The sequence below is a fragment of the Schistocerca piceifrons genome, chromosome 5, assembly GCF_021461385.2.
Source record: "Schistocerca piceifrons isolate TAMUIC-IGC-003096 chromosome 5, iqSchPice1.1, whole genome shotgun sequence".
NCBI classification, from domain to species: domain Eukaryota; kingdom Metazoa; phylum Arthropoda; class Insecta; order Orthoptera; family Acrididae; genus Schistocerca; species Schistocerca piceifrons.
Window position 1 is genome coordinate 670,350,569 of NC_060142.1, and position 20,932 is coordinate 670,371,500.

Below are 20,932 nucleotides of genomic sequence, written 5' to 3' on the forward strand. Positions count from 1 at the left end.
CATCCAGTTTTTGTACTGGTTGACTATAAAGTTTTAATCTTCCAAGAAGTTTAATAATAATATACTCTTAATTTCACTACCATAGGCACCTGAGGAGAAAATTGAAAATTTGTGCCAAGACTGCAACTTGAAAGCAGATTTCCTTCTAGTCAGGAGCATTCACATCCCTTTCAGGCAACTGGCCTCAGCAATAAGTTTTTATACATACATATAAAATACTGAATCAAAGATTTACTGCAATAAGTAACAGTCACAATTAACTTGTCGTCTGGTATACTTTTTCTACCTGGGTACGGAGGAAAGTCGAACAGTACTTAGCACACTAATTTCGCTTTAAACAGGACAGACACAAGTCCCTGCCAAGACCTCCATAGTTAGGTTTGTGTGATTTCTAAAATTCACGTAAGGCAAATGACACAACAGTTTCTATGAAAAGGACACTGTTGATTTCCTTCCGCATCCTTCCCACCCAGAGCTTGATCTCCATGTCTAATGACCTCAAGATTAAAGGAAAATTAATCTGCCTTCCTTCCATGTGGGGAACAGGTTACAGAGGGCTCATGAGATAGATGACTGAAGCATGGAGTCACACATCAATAACAAATTTGATTGAATGAGCAAAGACTCAACTTCTTATTCCACTGTAAGGTTTTACATTTGCCATTTGTTTCGTATTCAAGCTAAAAGTCTGTCTTCTAGAATGACTCTCTTTACGCATTGCAATACCCTTAACTTGACACTTTCTAGCAAAGGTAAATACTGGATCAGGACTTTACCCAGGCATTTTGCCATTTGAAGGCTGAGTTATGCCTGGTTAGCTAAGTTGGTAAGAGCATTGCACTCAAAAGATGTGGGTATAGGTTCAACCACCCTTTTAACCTGATGGGAAGTTTCAAAACGATGCACTCTGCAGCAGAGAGAAAGATTCACTTTCCAAGACCTCTAGGCTATGGCTAATCCACTTCTTTGCAATACCCTTTCTTCCAGAAGTGCCAGTCCAGCAAGGTATGGAGGAGAGCTTCTGCAAAGTTGGGAAGGTAGGAGAGGTGACGGAGAGTTGTAGGTCACACTCGGATGGCTCACTCAATAAGATCAGAACTCACTAAAAGCGAGGTTCTGGGTTCAAATCCTAATCCAGCACACAGTTTTGATCTGGCAGGAGTTTTTCATTTTTAGTTTTATTATGATTTACAGTCACCTTTGACACTGACTTCCCAGAAAATGTGGTCTCGAGAGGTTTCTGGTTTTTGTTCTCTGATAGCTCAGTTTTTTATGTTAACATTATGAAGAAGATAGATTGCTATTTCATCATACGGTGGAGATGTTGACTTATAGACACACACACACACACACACACACACACACACACACACACACACACACACACACACACACACGGGTTGCTGAAGCCAGTTGAGAAGGTGTGTGTGTGTGTGTGTGTGTGTGTGTGTGTTGTCTACTCCAGAAGAAAGCCTTTTGGCTGAAAGCTGTCTTGTTTAACATTTTGTGTGTGTGTGTGTGTGTGTGTGTGTGTGTGTGTAATCCAGACAAATGCCTCTTGGCTGAAAGATTACTTGTTTAGCAGTCCTTTTGTTGTGCCTCTCTGCGACTCAACATCTCCACTGCATGGTGAGTAGCAATCTATTCTTTTCATAATATTAACATTATTCCATTTGGATTTTCCATTACTAAATTAATGTTAGCTAGATTTACAAGTAATTGTATTTTTAAGGAAAATCTTAGACAATAGCAACAATCTTGTGTCAACCAACCAAAGTATCCACCTGTATAACACAAGGAGAAAGCAGGACATACATGTTCAACATGCACACACAACACTAAAACATAATGGACCACTGCAAACTGGAAACAGAAAATACAATAGGCTACCTACAAACATTAAAACAATAAATGACACATCAAAATTTAAAACTGCTGTCCATAATGCAAAAATGTTATTACAGTATAGATGAATATCTCGAAATATAAAAATTTAGTGCCAAGGTTAAATATAATGTATGGAAGCTTAACCTTCAGTTGTGATAATATTAAGCCTAAATCAATGTAAATTCTTGATGATTTAAAAACGTGTACTGTAAATCACAATGACTTGTCCAATATCACATTGTATACCTTGTACAACAAATGATCAAAAGGACCAATAAAAATGTAATGTAATAATCTTGAGCAGTGGAGGCCAAATTAACTGCCAGATGAACTACAGGAATAACAATTCATTCATCTTATCTCCAGTTCATTAAAGCAGTGCCTAAATTATGTTAAAACTTTGACATATATAGAACACATTGCACTTTCTTTGGTAGGGGCAGATCATTTCTCTCTTTAATAGAATACCCACAATATATATAATTGTTTCTGAAGTAGTAGGCTGATCACACAGAGAGAAAGGTTCAACAGATCTTTACTGGGTGTACACGAGTCAAGTTCTTAAGAAACTCAATATTTAGTTAAGTAGTTTTAAGAAATGATTTGAAAGTCAAAAGCATGAAAGCCAACTGTGACAACTGATAAGATAACATAACTTCCACTGAAAGCAAGTTCAGAAATCACTGCAAGTGCATGGGAAACATACTTCAAAAACTGATATGGATTTTCCAAGTTTCTGCTACCTGCTTTTGACTGGGCTAGTAATTTACCAGTTACAGGCTAGTAATTTATCAGTTACATAAACTAAGAATGGATTGAATATGTAAGACACATTACAATACTATGCAGAGAATCTGTCCAATAACATGAAGAAATCTACTAAGTGACAAGTGTTGTTAAATGGACCACACAACATACTGCAGTAAATTGACAATGTGAAGAGAAAGTAAAATGTGTAATAAACAAATTTTGCCAGATGATAACTGGATATAAATTGAAAACAAAAGTGGTATCCATGTGAATGTTTGAATCAAAATTGTATGTATTCGGAACTAATTATAAAATGCCTAGTAAAGACATAGCAAAACTATGGAATACAGCACAACAGTTATTCAACTATCTTATAAATGTTTGCAAGAACAAAAAGTTAATAGTGGTTTTTGAATAGACACAAAATCATCATCTAAAGAGCTTGTAAAGGAGGTAAAATAAAGAGTGAAAAATCATAATGGTTTAATGAACTTTTTATTCATACAATTTAGACTACTGCAGCACAAAGCCTGAAACAGTTGGCTGTGAAGATTTTGTCATGTAGTCTCTAATTACCGAACCTCTACTGGAAAGGTAAACAGTACACAGAAAGTTTTCAACCTCAAAAATGTCAGACAGTGGATGTAATTGAAAGCAGCTGCACCTCTATTAGAGGGAAAAAATACCCAGAGAAATGCTGAAAGAGACTTCAGAGAAGCCCAAACTAGTACAATCTATTGCAATAAAGAACTGGAAATGTCTCAAGAATGTGGACAGGACAAAAATACCACATTAGAATAAAACTGTCTATAAAACAATGTAGAAAATATTGACACAACCACTACTCATTGTGTAATAAATGTAGAGATGATGATTTATATGATTTTTTAAAACCATGGTCTAAACATATTTCACAATTCATCATACTGGAGAGAACACGGTTATCGGTGTTTGCATCATCTCCTTGAGGAGAATATGATTATGTGATCAAGAGAAATATTCTACAAGAACAATATTGCATTTCACATGCTACATATCACCCAGTGTGAAATGAGTTTGTATCTAACAGGAAGTGCTTCAAATTCTGAATCACAATTAATATGGTATGCATGGTACATGTTCAATGCTTCACTATTTTGTTTGAAGTGGTTGTTGTTGTGGTCTTCAGTCCTGAGAATTGTTTGATGCAGCTCTCCATGCAACTCTATCTTGTGCAAGCTTCTTCATCTCCCAGTACTTACTGCAACATACATCCTTCTGAATCTACTTAGTGTATTCATCTCTTGGTCTCCCTCTACGATTTTTACACTCCACACTGCCCTCCAGTACTGAATTAGTGATCCCTTGCTGCCTCAGAACATGCACTACAAAACCGATCCTTTCTTGTAGTCAAGTTGTGCCACAAGCTCCTCTTCTCCCCAATTCTGTTCAATACCTCCTCGTTATGTGATCTACCCATCTCATCTTCAGCACTCTTCTGTAGCACCACATTTTGACAGCTTCTATTCTCTTCTTGTCCAAACTATTTATCGTCCATGTTTCACTTCCATATATGGCTACACTCCATACAAATACTTTCAGAAATGACTTCCTGACATTTAAATCTATACTCGATGTTAACAAATTTTTCTTCTTCAGAAACACTTTCCTTGCCACTGCCAGTTTATATCCTCTCTACTTTGACCATCATCAGTTATTTTGCTCCCCAAATAGCAAACCTCATTTACTACTTTAAGTGTCTCATTTCCTAATCTAATTCCATCAGCATCACCCGACTTAATTCGACTACATTACATTATCCTCGTTTTGCTTTTGTTGATGTTTGTCTTATACCCACCTTTGAAGACACTGTCCATTCCGTTCAACTGCTCTTCCAAGTCCTTTGCTGTCTCTGACAGAATTACAATGTCATCGGCGAACCTCAAAAGATTTTATTTCTTCTCCATGGATTTTAATACCTACTCCGAACTTTTACTTTGTTTCCTTTACTGCTTGCTCAATATACAGACCGAATAGCATCAGGGAGAGGCTACAACCCTGTCTTAGTCCCTTCCCAACAACTGCTTCCCTTTCATGCCCCTCGACTCTTATAACTGCCATCTGGTTTCTGTACAAATTGTAAATAGCCTTTCTCTCCCCGGTTTTACCCCTGCCACCTTCAGAATTTGAAAGAGAGTATTCCAGTCAACATTGTCAAAAGCTTTCTCTAAGTCTACAAATGCTAGAAACGTAGGTTTGCCTTCCCTTAATCTTTCCTCTAAGATAAGTCGTAGGGTAAGCATTGCCTCACGTGTTCCAACGTTTCTGCAGAATCCAAACTGATCTTCCCCGAGGTCGGCTTCTACCAGTTTTTCCATTCGTCTGTAAGGAATTCGCGTTAGTATTTTACAGCTGTGGCTTATTAAACTGATAGTTCGGTAATTTTCACATCTGTCAACACCTGCTTTCTTTGGGATTGGAATTATAATATTCTTCTTGACGTCTGAGGGAGTTTCGCCTGTCTCATACATCTTGCTCACGAGATGGTAGAGTTTTGTCAGGACTGGCTCTCCCAAGGCCATCAGTAGTTCTAATGGAATGTTGTCTACTCCCGGGGCCTTCTTTCGACTTAGGTCTTTCAGTGCTCTGTCAAACTCTTCCCACAGTATCATATCTCCCATTCCATCTTCATCTACATCCTCTTCCATTTCCATAATATTGTCCTCAAGAACATCACCCCTGTATAGAACCTCTATACTCCTTCCATCTTTCTGTTTTCCCTTCTTTGCTTAGAACTGGGTTTCCATCTGAGTTCTCAATATTCATGCAAGTGGTTCTCTTTTTCTCCAAACGTCTCTTCAATTTTCCTGTAGGCAGTACCTATCTTACCCCTCGTTAGATAAGCCTCTACATCCTTACATTTGTCCTCTAGCCATCTCTGCTTAGCCATTTTGCACTTCCTGTCGATCTCATTTTTGAGACATTTGTATTCCTTTTTGCCTGCTTCACTTACTGCATTTTTGTATTTTCTCCTTTCACCAATTAAATTCAGTATCTCTTCTGTTACCCAAGGTTTTCTACTAGCCCTCATTTTTTTACCTACTTGATCCTCTGCGGCCTTCACTATTTCATTCCTCAAAGTTACCCATTCTTCTTCTACTGTATTTCTTTCCCCCATTCCTGTCAATTCTTCCCTTATGCTCTCCCTGAAACACTGTACAACCTCTGGTTCTTTCAGTCTATCCAGTTCCCATCTCCTTAAATTCCCACCTTTTTGCAGTTTCTTCAGTTTTAATCTACAGTTCATAACTAATAGATTGTGGTCAGAGTCCACATCTGCCCGTGGAAATGTCTTACAATTTAAAACCTGGTTCCTAAATCTCTGTCTTACCATTATATAATCTATCTGAAACCTTCTAGTATCTCCAGGGTTCTTCCATGTATACAACCTTCTTTCATGATTCTTGAACCAAGTGTTAGCTATGATTAATTATGCTCTGTGCAAAATTCTACCAGGTGGCTTCCTCTTTCATTTCTTAGCCCCAATCCATATTCACCTACTACATTTAATTCTCTTCCTTTTCCTACTGTCGAATTCCAGTCACCCATGACTATTAAAATTTCGTCTCCCTTCACTACCTGAATAACTTCGTTTATCTCATCATACATTTCATCAATTTCTTCATCATCTGCAGAGCTAGTTGGCATATAAACTTGTACTACTGTAGTAGGTGTGGGCTTCATGTCTATCTTGGCCACAATAATGCGTTCACTATGCTGTTTGTAGTAGCTTACCTGCACTTTATTTTTTTATTCATTATTAAACCTACTCCTGCATTACCCCTATTTGATTTTGTATTTATAACCCTGTATTCACCTGACCAAAAGTCTTGTTCCTCCTGCCACCGAACTTCACTAATTCCTACTATATCTAACTTGAACCTATCCATTTCCCTTTTTAAATTTTCTAACCTACCTGCCCGATTAAGGGATCTGACATTCCACACTCCGATCCGTAGAACGCCAGTTTTCTTTCTCCTGATAACTATGTCCTCTTGAGTAATTCCCGCCCAGAGATCCGAATGGGGGACTATTTTACCTCCGGAATATTTTATCAAAGAGGACGCCATCATCATTTAATCATACAGTAAAGCTGCATGCCCTCGGGAAAAATTACGGCCGTAGTTTCCCCTTGCTTTCAGCCGTTCGCAGTACCACAACAGCAAGGCCGTTTTGGTTAGTGTTACAGGGCCAGATCAGTCAATCATCCAGACTGTTGCCACAGCAACTACTGTAAAGGCTGCTGCCCCTCTTCAGGAACCACACGTTTGTCTGGCCTCTCAACAGATACCCCTCCGTTGTGGTTGCACCTACGATACAGCTATCTGTATCGCTGAGGCACGCAAGCCTCCCCACCAACGGCAAGGTCCATGGTTCATGGGGGGAGGTATTTACTATTTACACAAAATGTCAGTGTAGGCTTCAGTTTAGAAGTCTAGTGCTTGGCATTTTCCCTGCAACACCTGCACGCAACCCCCACCACTACCACTCTCCCCACACCTGCGTTGTTGACTGCTCATCTACTGACCATGTTATTTTCTGCATGCACTCTACCATCCAGCAGTGGAGGTCAGAAACTAAAATTTGTCCTTTTTAATATTTCATTTGATATAACAGTCTAAAATCATTGGCAACAATCTTCACAATCAAAGAACATGATGGACTTTTCTCAGCTCAGCCCAACTGAAGAAATGAATAATTCTTGTTTGTTTCATTTTGTTTTAGGGCGCATAAAACAACTGGGGTCATACGTGCCCGAGTCAAAACTATAGAACACAAACACCGAGAGGAAGGAAACAACGATACGTCAGTCCCAACGGATAGAATAGGAGACAGCTAAAAAGAGGCATGTAGAAAGAGGGCTAAAAAACACAATACATACAAAAATGGAAGTCCGTAACTAAAAATTAAATGGCCTTCGCCTTACTGCTTCGGTGGATAAAAAGTAAAAAGCGGTAGACAGCCCGCGCCTCATTCACTAAAACAACGGATAAATTACAAGGCAAAGCCAAGATGGAACATAAATTAGTAAAAAAAAAGGGCATTCCGGCAGGAAGTGTCAGACACTGAAAATTTGGGCTCAATGCGTACAAAGAGGTGGGGTAGTGCCACTGAGCAAATGATGATGGCTAAAAAGGCAGTGCCCAATACACAGCTGAGTTAAAATAATCTCCTCCCGATGGGGCGGTCGAGAGGAGGTCGTCCAAGAAGCCAGGAGAGGCTTAATAAGTTGAAAGTTATTCCTGTGAAGGAAGGACCATTGGCAATGCCAAAGGGACACCACCTCCTGACAGACAGCAACACAGAGATCATCAGAGGGAATATAGGTAGTCGTGGGCTGAGGTACGAGGACTGCAGCCTCGTTTCCTGCAGACCAACATGACCAGAGACCCACAGAAACATGCCATTGGCTCCACCAAGAGTGAGCGAGTAACAGTTTTCCTGGGCCCGCTGCACTAAGGGATGAACAGTGTACAGCGCACAGAGACTTTGGTGGGCGCTGAGTGAGTCTGAGCAGAAAACACAATTGGGAAGGCTGCAAGAGAGAGGTGCTGCATCATCTGAATGTGGATGGCGTCTGGCCCTGGGGCAGAGGATCGGGATGAACTGAGAGCATGATCTAGCTCCCTCATAGTAAAGGAAGCATTGTAGCACTCATGGTTCTGAGAAGAGAAGGGTATCATCCGAATCTCCTTCACTCGTTTCTGATGGATGAAGGCAGGGTGATAGTGGGAAGAGCTCGAAACTTCTGCAAAATGGTGGCCCAAGGTGTTGGAGATAGCAGTAGGGTCCACGATGACATCATCAGCCGCTGTCAAGACAGAAATTGGGGAATGTCCTTCATGGAGCGAGTGGTAACAAGAACAGAACTATAGATGCCAGACACAAGAACACAAGGTTTGTGACTAGCCAGTAACTTGTGAGCTACTGGGTAAGGCACTTTTTCCTTTACCCGTATCTCTTGAATGGCCCACTCATCTAGATAAACGGGACAATCCCGAGAGGAGGCGATATGGCCGCCATTGCAGTTGATACAGTGGGGAGAAGGAAGCAGACATTTGCCCTCGTGCATCCCTGCCACAGGTTACGCATTTGGCTGGGTGTCAACAAGATGTTCGAGTGTGGTTGAATCAATGACACTGGTGACAGGGCATCAGATTCGGAATGTATGGCCAGACTGTGATAATTTTATAGCTTGCTCTGATCTTGGATGGCAGCACCATCCTGCCAAAGATGAGGAAAAGAGTGCGAGTGGGCACCAAGGAGGAATCGACCTTCTTCATTACACGATGGACAGCAATGACACTCTGATCAGAGAAGTAAGACTGTATTTCAGCCTCAGTTAGACCATCAAGTAGCCTGGTGCAAATTACACCACCGAAAGAATTCAAAGTTCTATGTGCCTCGACACGAACACGATAACTGTGGAGAAGCGAGTCAGCAAGCAGTTGTGTTTGAGAGTCAGAAGCTGTCTCCAAAAGAAGAGTGTCATTCTGTATACGGGAGCAGGATTTCACAGGGCCAGCAATTGCATCAACACCTTTCTGGATAAAAAACGGATTGATCGTGGTGAAGGACTGACCGTCTTCAGTATGTGAGACCACAAGGAACTGTGGTGCAGTGAGAAGGATCTCTGAATCATTAGCCTCATAACGTTTACGTTTTGCAGACGTTGGGTGGAAAGATGATTGACTCATAGCAAGGAAATCCCCCATGACTGCCATCATCTCCGTTGGTGAACTTCTTCCAACTGGGGGACCCCTTCACAAGGGGGCACACCCGCCTTAGGTGATTGACCTCAGGTCACACCTCCTGAACACCTGATGGAGGGGCCAACCGACAATTTGGGATGGTTACAGCTCAGGCAGTCACGCCTCTCTGGGCCTGGCCTGTACCAGGGAATATGTGCGAACCCTACCTACCGACCCAGTGCTGGGAATTACGCGTTACACAGTCACCTGTTACGCGGCCTTCAGGAGCGTACAGCGAGGAATAAGAAAAAAGAGGGTCCTCGAACACCGAAGTGGAGGAACGAGAGGAGAAGGGAAACCAAAAAAAGGAAAAGGGAGCCAAAAATAAAGTATAGACTGTTCGCATGTCAGCAACAGAATGAAGAACATTCCCAATAATACCACAGACATGTTTCCCAAGAGAGGGGAACAACAATAGCTAGAGGATAGACATGCAGCACGTAAGGGAAAAAGTGCTGCAGAGGCTGGGGGCCCGTGGTAGCCAAGCACGAACCCGCCTAAGAGTGACGAGCCCCCTGGGGCGAATCATTCTTGTTATTTTCATGAAACTCTTCTCCTGTATGATCTCTGAAAAATATGTCCGACCAAGTGTTGCAATGCTGCTGTTCCCTATTAGTTCCAGTCTACTGTTGGTATGAGACAATTATGAGGTCCTTTCACTATTATTTAAGATGAGACCACTGTACTATAAAGATTACAGAAGCAATCACTGACAGTATGCAGACAGAAGAGCTGAAGAAGGAAGTTTCTCTGCCCACCATTGCTATCACTATTAAATTTCTCTTTTATAAATATTTTCTTATTCAATATAATTAACTTACCACAATTTTTACATACTTTCAAATTTAATTCAAAGTAGAAAGCCACTCAGTGTTGATGCTTACCTACTGAACAGTAAGTTACTTTACATGTAATGTTATCCCTTGTTATCTTGGCATCATCCTTTGGTGGATCCACCAAAGTTTGGCAAACTAGGCACACAGTCAGATAAATCCGTACACATTTACTGGTATTTGCCTGTAAATGAAAACAAACTAGTTAGGGTACAACACATACACGAGAACTGTGAACAATGAATTACCCCATGACTTGAATATTCCCTGACAAAACTGAATCTTTGATGGCTTTAGACAGTTAGTGCTAGCATATTGAAAAGTTTGTAAATATATAAACTCTCTCATGAGAATTGTTTATTTAAAAAGCATATTACAATGAAAAACTTCCATCAAAGAATATGAGTACATTGCTCAAGTCCTAGATGTTACAAAAGGTACACAGTCAGAGCCTTTTGCAGAAGAGGTCAATGATTTTGCAGGTCACTGTGACCAGAATGTCACTAATTTCTTGTATTGCATTCATTATTTCCTTATGAATATCATTATGACACTGTCAATTGTAAAACACAAAAATTCTGTGCAAACATTAATTTATGTAGATGAGTACATTAATAAAAGCTATCTGTAATTAACTGCTATATGATCACCAGATGCATTTCTTGATTTCACAGAAAAGAAGTGTTGGTGATGAAAGGCAAGTGTAAGATTGTGATCTGTTCACCACAATGCATTTCATCCTCGTAATCTTTGGTCAAGTGTGCCATGCTAAATCTGCCAGCCAGTTGTGATGGAACTGCAATTGCAATTAAAGTTACACCTTCTTTGTAATTTTGTAGTGGAGACAATATAGCACTGTGTTAAGTATAATGAAAAAGATTAAACAATACCCAGTGTACCACAGCTGAAAAAATTTCCAAGAATCATAATTACGGCTGTGAAAAAATTTAAAAGTTGGCACTAATAAAAATTTTGAGAATCTCATACATTGAATGTGACGGTCCCAACCATTTTTGAGTTGCAAGTGACTGTAGGTTCTCTGCATGCAGAGCACAAATATACACAAAGCTAGAAAGAAATTAACATTATTCCAGAAAGTTTGAGCTAATGATAACAGTAATGTGTTGGAATACACTGGAATTAGAGAGAGAGAGAGAGAGAGAGAGAGAGAGAGAGATAGATAAGGATATGAAAAAAATAAAACATTAAAAACCATCCAAGATCACCTTTTTTATCTTCAGGTCTTAAAATCTTTTTGTTGTAAAACATATTCATTTTATGCTGACCTAATGAGGGTTGCCACAAGTTTCCCCAAGTGAAATTCCCTGATATTTCCCTAATTTCCAGATAAGTTTTAGCATTTTTCCCTCACAAATTTTGAGATCTCAAGGGCAATTTAAGACGTAAGTTGACAATCTGTCTTTGCAGCTATGGCACAAGAAACAATGGTGCAAATGAGGAAATATCTAAAAAAGACTTGCAAGCAGATGGTGTTTCCTGGCGCGAGCAAAAATCTTAAGTACTAACATCAACATCTTTTATAATGAACTATTGTTAGATGGAGGAAGCAAGCTAAATAGTGTACTTGTTTCATTATAACCACTGATGTTATTTTATTTCAATAAAACAAAGCACATTTGGTGACAAGATATGCATTTCTTTGGAGTTCGCAAGACAGATTTAAAATATCTTCACTGATTTGAGAAGTAACCTCAGAAAAAAGTAGGCCTCTTGGAAGAAGTGTACATGGTGTGGAAGAATTGTGTAAACCAACACTGTAGCTGATCGCCAATGAAATGTTTGTTCTACTATGTTTGTTACTGTCAGTTATTGCCCGCTATGTTATATATATTATTTTACAGGTATTGTATGATTTTTCTTTTGAGAAATATATTAGTACATAGAATAGAAACCACCAGCGACTGAGAATTCTCTTCTTGTCATCCATACTTTCTATACGCCACACACACACAGACAGACTTGGCCTGAGAGAGATCGGTGCGACTAGATCTGACCGGCAGGGCCTGCACATTAGTGGGACTGAATGGCTTCAGATTGGCAGGCCCGATCCATTACAGATACCTGCAGAATGGCCTGCAGTTTTGGCCGGTCACAGAAATCCATTGGTGTGGCCGGTTATTCACAAGCCACAGACAGAATGTTGATCAAATGAGACCACAGTGATCAATCCATGCAACAGATAACTTGTTCAAATACTGCGAGAATCAATAATAGTGAGGATAGGTAACAACTCACAGTAAAGATGATTGCTGAGCCGCAGACAGGCACATAGAAAAGGCAATCACGATATCACAATTAAATTTTCATCCACAGCTTTTGTCAGAAAGAGAGCACATACACATTCACACAATCACTCAGGCACTGATGCACACATGATCACCGTCTCCTTCCGCTGTGTCTACAGTCTCTGAGAATCAGATCCAAAAAACCACTCCTCATGCTTCCCTGCCTCTCGTCAGCAGCTGCTAGGCAAGCAGCAAGAAGTGGTGGCAGCACTTACTGTAAGTTGAGGGGAGTGGTAGAAAGGGGGGAAGTAGTAGTAACAAGGGAGTAGGGAAGAGGCAAACGTACTCAGCTGGACCCAGCCAGCAATGATGCATGGCATATCAATAAACATACCATTTCATCTAATGACACAAATTATTATTTTTTTTTTTTTTTTTTTTTTTTTTTTTTTTTTTTTTTTTTTTTTTTTTTTTTTTTTTTGCAAATTTCTGTGAAGAAAATAAATTCCTCAGATCTTTAACAAAGCTGTAATTGTCTACAATACACTACAGAGATGTGGTGATAAGTCAATAGTCTTCCCATTTCCCCAGCTCCTCTGTTGTGCAGTAAAGTAGATGATACATTTGTAACAGACATGAGTAGTGTGGCAATGCTCTAAGACAACTTTAGCACATGTGATTTGAGACTTTCTCGGCGTATTCCATTCGTGAAATCTTCTCGGGTGATCAGCCGAGTAAAGGCGTCGTCTTCTCGCAACGTTTCGAGGGGTTTCGTACCCATCATCTTCAAGCTTGAAGATGATGGGTACGAAACCCCTCGAAACGTTGCGAGAAGACGACGCCTTTACTCGGCTGATCACCCGAGAAGATTTCACGAACTTTAGCACATTACATGGAGGGTGAGGGGTGAGGGTGAGGTGTGTGTGTGTGTGTGTGTGTGTGTGTGTGTGTGTGTGTGTGTGTGTGTTTTTGTGTGTGTGATGTTCTGCCATAATGCACAATTGCAATGTGAATTTGGAAGTTTGAAGAGTCAAGAATAGCTCAGAAGAAACAGCTATTGGCACCAAACGGTCTGCATGTACGCCTGCCATCGAAAAGACTCATATTCATTCAGTTTGAAAACTTGCATAGTCTGTGCAGTTCTGGCATTAGCATGCTCAAAGAATAATCCATTCGCTTTAATTTTATCCGTAAGAACTTTACATGGTACAAACAATTGTTCCATCAAGTCTGTAATTCAATATGTCTGGGTGTCCAATGACCAAGCTTTTTTCAATTCACTTCAGTGGTTACATGGAAAAGCTGGACTTCTATCACTAGGCTCAAGGAAACCCCGCGCATCTTCACCGACTTACATTACACAATACGAAAACAACCATTATGGGTTGCAGTGTCATATTGTAAGGTAAAAGGTCCTTGTTTTTAACGATGAATGAGGCACTGCCGTCACTGTGATTACTGAACATTATGTCAACATGGTACAGCCATTTCTCGCTCCAAGACTCCAAACATAACTAAATTTTGGGATTCAGCACACCTGTTTCATAAGGACCTAGTTCAGTGCCAGTCTATAGCAGTAGTATAACATCTGTTTGGAGATCACATAGTTTCCAGGAACACTAAAATCACTTTTCCATCCTGGTCTGCAGAATTCTATGTTCGACAGTGTAGTGTCAACGAGCAAGGGGAGCACACAGACATGTGGCAGAACTGAAGTATGTCACTTTCCTCCAATGCATACGGTAGCTGATGTTCAAGATCAGCCTCTCCACTACTTGTCCCCTGTATCACGTTACAAAGGAGCAAATGGAAGTAATCATAAGTGAATGAGAATCTGCGAACAATTTCATAGCTTATGAATGCTATGTTATTACTTTTATGGTGCTAATAATTAGCACACAAGATACAACACTACACAGTTAGAGCCACAACACAAAACTTTGTACTACGAGAGGACTATTTTATATGGTGAGTGGCTTATTTAAGGACATAAGTACAATGGCATAGGAAAGGAAGAGTTTAGGTTTCTCAATTTGTACGTACACATACATAGCGTACTTGAAACTAAATTGCAATTCCAGATTTTCTTCGCATTAGTCCAAAACTTTGTATATATGTCGGCTGATACTTTTTGCTGGATTCTCATACAATTGCAGAGATTTAAAAGCAGAACACTCATTACACAGATGACTAACATAACATGAAGAAAGGCTAGAATTTACTCTCTTGTTAATAGCAACTGGACACATTTACGTCAGTGATTGTTTCATATTCCAATAGTTGCAGTGACATACATGAAGCACCTAAGAATTTTATTAAAATATTGTAAGGAAGATAATGGCAATATAATATGATTAATTAAATGTGAAATATTCATGCGACCTGTAACACAGGCTACTTGATACAATCTACTATACATGTTAGTCGGTTACAGGACAGCAGTGCTAACATCAGCCACGTAATTACGAGGGCTATTCAGAAAGTACGGAATGTTTTGGCATTTAAAAAGAAAAACAAAGTATAAGAAATACATTTTATTATAAAAATCTGAAAGAGCGACTGACATACTACTTTTCCACATAGTCTTCAAACACATTGAGGCACTTATCATAGCAGTGGACAAGCTTCGAAAGACATTTGTTGTAAAATTCTGCCACCTGAGACTTCAGCCAGTGCGTCACACCCACCTGGAGTTCTGCGTTGTCATCAAAGTGCTGCGGTGCAAGCCAGTTCTTCATCTTGGGAAACAAGTGGAAGTTGCTTGGTGCAAGATCAGGGCTGCAGGGTGGATGAGGGAAAATATCCCATTTGAATGAATTAATGAGTTCTTTAGTGTGGTTTGCTGCGTGAGGTCGAGCATTGTTGTGCAAAAACAAAATTTTGGACGTCAAGCTTTCCTCGACATTTATTTTGAACTGCTCTTCTAAGGTTGTGCAAAGTTTGACAGTACTGGGCAGAATTTATGGTTACTCCACATTCGAGAAAATCAATAAGAAGCACACTTTGCATATCCCAAAACAATGTCGCCATCAACTTCCTTGCTGACACAGTTTGCAAACATTTTCTTGGTTTTTGAGGGGACCTTGTGTGCCCCCACTCCATGGACTGTAATTTTGTCTCGCAATTGACATGTTGCATCCAAGTCTCATCACTGGTTACCATTTGACCCAGTAATGAACACCATGTTTGTGGTAGGCCTCCAGAAAAGTCAATGTTGCCCCCATTCGCTGTTCTCTGTGGTGCTCTGTAAGCATTTTGGGCACCCATCGTGCACAAAATTTGTGGTAGCCTAGCTTTTGAGTGACAATTTCGAACAACAAAGTCCGTGAAACTAGTGGAAAACAAAGCGAAAGCTCCATTATTATGAAGCGACGGTTTTCACGAATCGTTTCATCAACTTTAGCAACAAGATCGTCAGTCACAAAGCTCACGTGTCCACTTTTCTCTTCACGATGAACATTGCATGGGTTCAGCCATTTTTTAACCAAATGCACCGCTTCTGGATGGAACACTCACTCATTACGTTGTTTCCATACACTTTGCACAGTTCACAATAAATTTCTATAGATTACAGAGCACAGCAATCAGTCATCCTTTTTTCATAGGTTTTATTACACAAATCATCATTGATAATGGCTAGGCACTAGCCGAAATTTGGATTTGCGTAATAAAACCTAGAGAGAGAGAGAGAGGGGGAGGGGGGGGGGGGGGGGGGGGAGGGGGGTGGACTGATTGCTGCGCTCTATAATTTATAAATCGCATAACAGTCACTGAGTGCACCCATTTCCCAATGGAAGGTAACCTGATGAAATTTCTATAGGTTCTAGGTTTTTTGCCAACAAAAACTGTATCACAGACCACACCTCACAACTGGTGGGATTTTCAATTGCTGCACACATTTCAAATTTCAATACCGAAAAAACCAAATGCGCAGAGACATTCCCAGTCACGGATGGAGGCCGACTGAGCTGCTGAGCACGCACATACCAAAATATACGCGATCAGCGCGTGCCTAGCGGCGTCAGACAGAAATGGTGTCAGGTATGGTAAGGGGTTACTTGTGGCAGCATGCAGGGATGTGGTGGGGAGAGGGTGCACAGCTAGGTGCAGATGGGACATTAGATGGACGGCGGAGGGAGCCTCATTAAAAGTTTGCAGGCCAACATCAACATACTGCTACAACAGTTTACTGTTGAACATCTACAAGCAGTAAAAACTAACCACACAGTTCTTGCCGCATATTATGGTAAGTATTGAACAGACACTGTCTTTATTTTAGCACACGGCCAATTACACACGTCATGGTAAAGAGGATGTATTGTTGTTGATCTAACCAACGCAGGCTCCTTGTCTGAAATTCGGCCGTATACTGACTGTCTCGGAACCAAAAATCGGGCCCTTATATTTATAATCATAATAATAGGCACTGGAACTGCACATTGTTTGATGTTTACTTTTCAGAAATTACAATTAAAAATTAACTCATTCAGGGTGTATACATTGTTATTGTTGTTGTTGTTGTTGTTGTTGTGGTCTTCAGTCCTGAGACTGGTTTGATGCAGCTCTCCATGCTACTCTATCCTGTGCAAGCTTCTTCATCTCCCAGTACTTACTGCAACCTACGCCCTTCTGAATCTGCTTAGTGTTTTCATCTCTTGGTCTCCCTCTACGATTTTTACCCTCCACGCTGCCCTCCAATGCTAAATTTGTGATCCCTTGATGCCTCAGAACATGTCCTACCAACCGGTCCCTTCTTTTTGTCAAGTTGTGCCACAAACTCCTCTTCTCCCCAATTCTATTCAATACCTCCTCATTAGTTATGTGATTTACCCATCTAATCTTCAGCATTCTTCTGTAGCACCACATTTCGAAAGCTTCTATTCTCTTCTTGTCCAAACTATTTATTGTCCATGTTTCACTTCCATACATGGCTACACTCCATACAAATACTTACAGAAACGACTTCCTGACACTTAAATCTATACTCGATGTGGTGTATACATGGAGAAGGAAAAAAATTCCTGGATTTTTCCCGGATTTCCTGGTTGAAAATACACTTTCTCCTGAGTGAAAATACATTTTTTCTGTGTTAAGTGACAGTAAACTTTTCCACGGCTCTGTAAAACTTATCAATCCTCTGATGCCTTATGGTTTTATACACAGAAGTAGAATTTCCCGGCACTTTAGAAAATGAAACTCAGGGGAAAAAAAACATGTTTTGGAAAGATCTTTGATGTGCAGCAACATGTACGCTGCAAATTTTCGTGTTATGAAGGTATAAATTTCAATTCCATCAAACACCGCATGTTATTTCCAAAGCATTGAAATCGAGATTGTGACGCCCTTTTGTAAGCCAGTCACAGCTCATGTCACATGATCTCGCCAGCTAATGACAGCATAGGACACGTGATGTAGTAAGCCAATAGCAAGATCACTCTTAAATAGGGTGAACAAACAAATAAGAAAAGGTAATGATTTAAGTTAATAGACGTATTGCTGCTACAAGAAAAGCAAAGCTTTCACATATAATATTGGTCTGGAAGATTAATAAGGTGCAACAGAAGCTAAGCTTCCACATATAACATTGATCTTTTTTTGACTTTAAGATACATAACATAAAAGTGCCAGTAACATTTTTAATAACGACGTAAATGTCTGATCTTCTGGGCTCGAAATTCTTCTAGAGGGTCGTCCACAAAGAGCTGTTTTTTAAATGAGAGTCAAACGCTCTGTGATTTAAGAAATTCGTCGTACATTCTCGCACATAATTCATCTTGCATACAAGGAAATTTACTTTGAAAGTAAAGCTTTTCAAGACACCATTCGCAATATTTTCCCCTGACCTGTTGGAAATTGATTCGTTTCAGCAGTTGCCAGAGCGCGCCAGATAACAGGCGTCATTGCGCTTGCGCAGCTACGATGACGCAGGAAGCCCGTATGTTTGTACGTGTAAAACATTGAGATCTTGTATTAAAACGAATCTACTGTAAACAGCTGTCACGTCATGCTCATCGGAAGCAATTTGTTGTTAAGAAGCATTGCATAGTCTTCATAAAGGCTTTGACACACTTTGCTGTTGGCAGACGCTTGTATGAGCACTGTGTTACGTTGTTGTATATGGTGCATTTCCTTTGTGACTTAAGTTTTACTTTCGTTTTTTGTCTCTCGTTCATGTTTTGTTGCTGCAGTATTATTCTGCTTCATACAGTAATATTCTTTGTTAGAGTATTGGATCTTAGCAGCCAAAATCACAAAAATTTAACTGAAAACTAAAACAATGAAAAATTCCCGTAATTCTAAAAAATTTCCAGATTTTTCCGGGTTTTCTCCCGGATGAAAAAATTCCTGGTTTCTTCCCGGATCTCCCGGGGCGTATACACCCCGTCATTAAATTAACTGAATACATCGAAAAATTCCGTCTTTTTAACAGTTTCTTCTATTACAAGAGTTAGGCCAAATTATTTGTTTAAATGATGAAATTAATGGATATAGTTATGCAAAGAATACTTTGGACAAAACTGGTAATTACTTTGGAATTAAGAGCTAGCTTTGCTAACATGTTTTTGAATAGAGCCAAATAAATACTTAAAGAATGCTATTAGTTGTTCCTCCAAATGTTTATACTTAGTACAGAATTTATATTTGTCTATAAGTCAACAGCAGAATTTACGTTATGAAACAATTACAGATTCCACCCTATAATGAAAGATACTAACTAGGAATAGTCAAAATAAATTAGAAAATCAATTACATACATAAAACTAAGCACAAAATAAGATCTGGTGCTATATTCTTTAAGAACGAGTGCCAACCTTTCTCTTTTGTGAGAATGCAGATTATACTAATGTATGTTAAAGATAATTAGTTAAAAGTGAAAAAATGAATTTTAAGAAGGCAGATGGCAAAACAAGAGGGGAAAGTAAAAATATTCCAGCTTGCTTTGTCACAACGCACAGACTTGAAACACAGTCATGAACCTTTCCTCCAAAAACCTTAGTCCCACAGCAGTATCAATTCTTTTTAAAGGCCTTACTTTTTGCCCCACTCCAAATTCAATCATGCTGGACTCATTAAACACCTCCACTCCTTCTCCTGGTCCCTACAGTGGAAACACTTTTCCCCCACCAACCTTCCCAATCAGACTCCACCCAACCAATGCTGAACCCTGCCCGACTCAATTCAATCTCCATCCGAACGAGATCCACCTCCACTGCCCCAATTATACCCTGTTAACTTTCTAAATTTCTTGACCTCAAGCCTTGCCTCACCATCATTTCCCACATCCCTCAACACACAAACTAATCTTATACCCACCACCTAAAAACTGATACTATCTCATAATCCTACCATCTGACAAATGCTCCACCGTTTTGGTTTTGAGTCACATGGATTATCTGGCAGAAAGACTCCGCCAGCTGTCAGATTCATCAACCTACAAATCCTGCCACAGTTACAACATTCCAGAAATCCAACATGATCTCCAGTCTCTCCCCACCCCTACCACTACCCGCACTCCTACCTTCTACACGCTTCCTTCAATCCATAAGCTAAAGCACTGAGGACGCCCCACTGTGGCCGGTCACTGTGCCCTCACTGAGAGAATTTCCGTTCTCATAGACAAACACCTTCAGCTTATTATCCAAAAACTACCCTCCTATATAAAAGATCCCGTAACCAGCATTATTCTTCGGAGAAGTAGGTTTTGGAGATCGACGGAGCTGGCAATCCAGAGATTGGCCGTGCAGATCAAGTAAGTCAACTGATGTGAGAGAGGTGTGAATTTTGCATGCAATCCAATTTCGCACCACACTCCAGGTCGTCTAAAGCGTGAGAACGTGGTGACCAGTGGAAAAGACTTCAAAAAACGGGAATTTTGAGAGGAAATCGAAGCAGAAGATATGATGTGTTGCCATAGCAACCAGGTATAACAAGACAAGAGAACTGTTTCGCGGAATTGGATTCTGCCTAAAAAGTTCAAAAGGCAAAAATTCATAAACATAACACAGCGAAAGACATACAAAAGTAATAATGTTAAAAATACGGAAAGAAGACCTCGGCGTATTAGACTAAGATGAAATACGACAAGAATAATTCATCGAAGAAGATCTGGTGTGGGGAGTAAGTGGCTCTCACTCACACCGCGGGCACACAGATGTGGAAACTAGCCTAACTCTGACGATGCCGGCACCAGTCGCTGATCAGCAGTGCTGATTCCACATATGATCGCTGACGCTGAAACCAACATTCAACGCCTCCAGGGTCAGTGCAGTTCACTGGCGCTGATTACGCATCTGCTCACCAACGCAGCTAGAACTCTACACCGGGTGAGGGCAAAACAATAATTGTTTGAGAAGAAACTGTTGAATAATAGACTGTTAGTATAGTTATTATACTCGATGCATGGATAAAACACAGAGAATTGGGG

The 20,932-nt window shown here is 40.2% G+C and overlaps 1 protein-coding gene across 1 annotated transcript in view; it reads right to left on the minus strand.

Moving 5' to 3' along the window:
* The window catches only part of LOC124798110 (ceramide transfer protein), a 204,400-nt gene that overhangs the window by 2,323 nt on the left and 181,145 nt on the right, over positions 1 to 20,932 (minus strand). Inside the window, exon 9 of the mRNA XM_047261367.1 lies at positions 10,313 to 10,445. Within this exon, the coding sequence (XP_047117323.1) occupies positions 10,313 to 10,445 (133 nt within the window). The remainder of the gene's footprint in view (positions 1 to 10,312; positions 10,446 to 20,932) is intronic.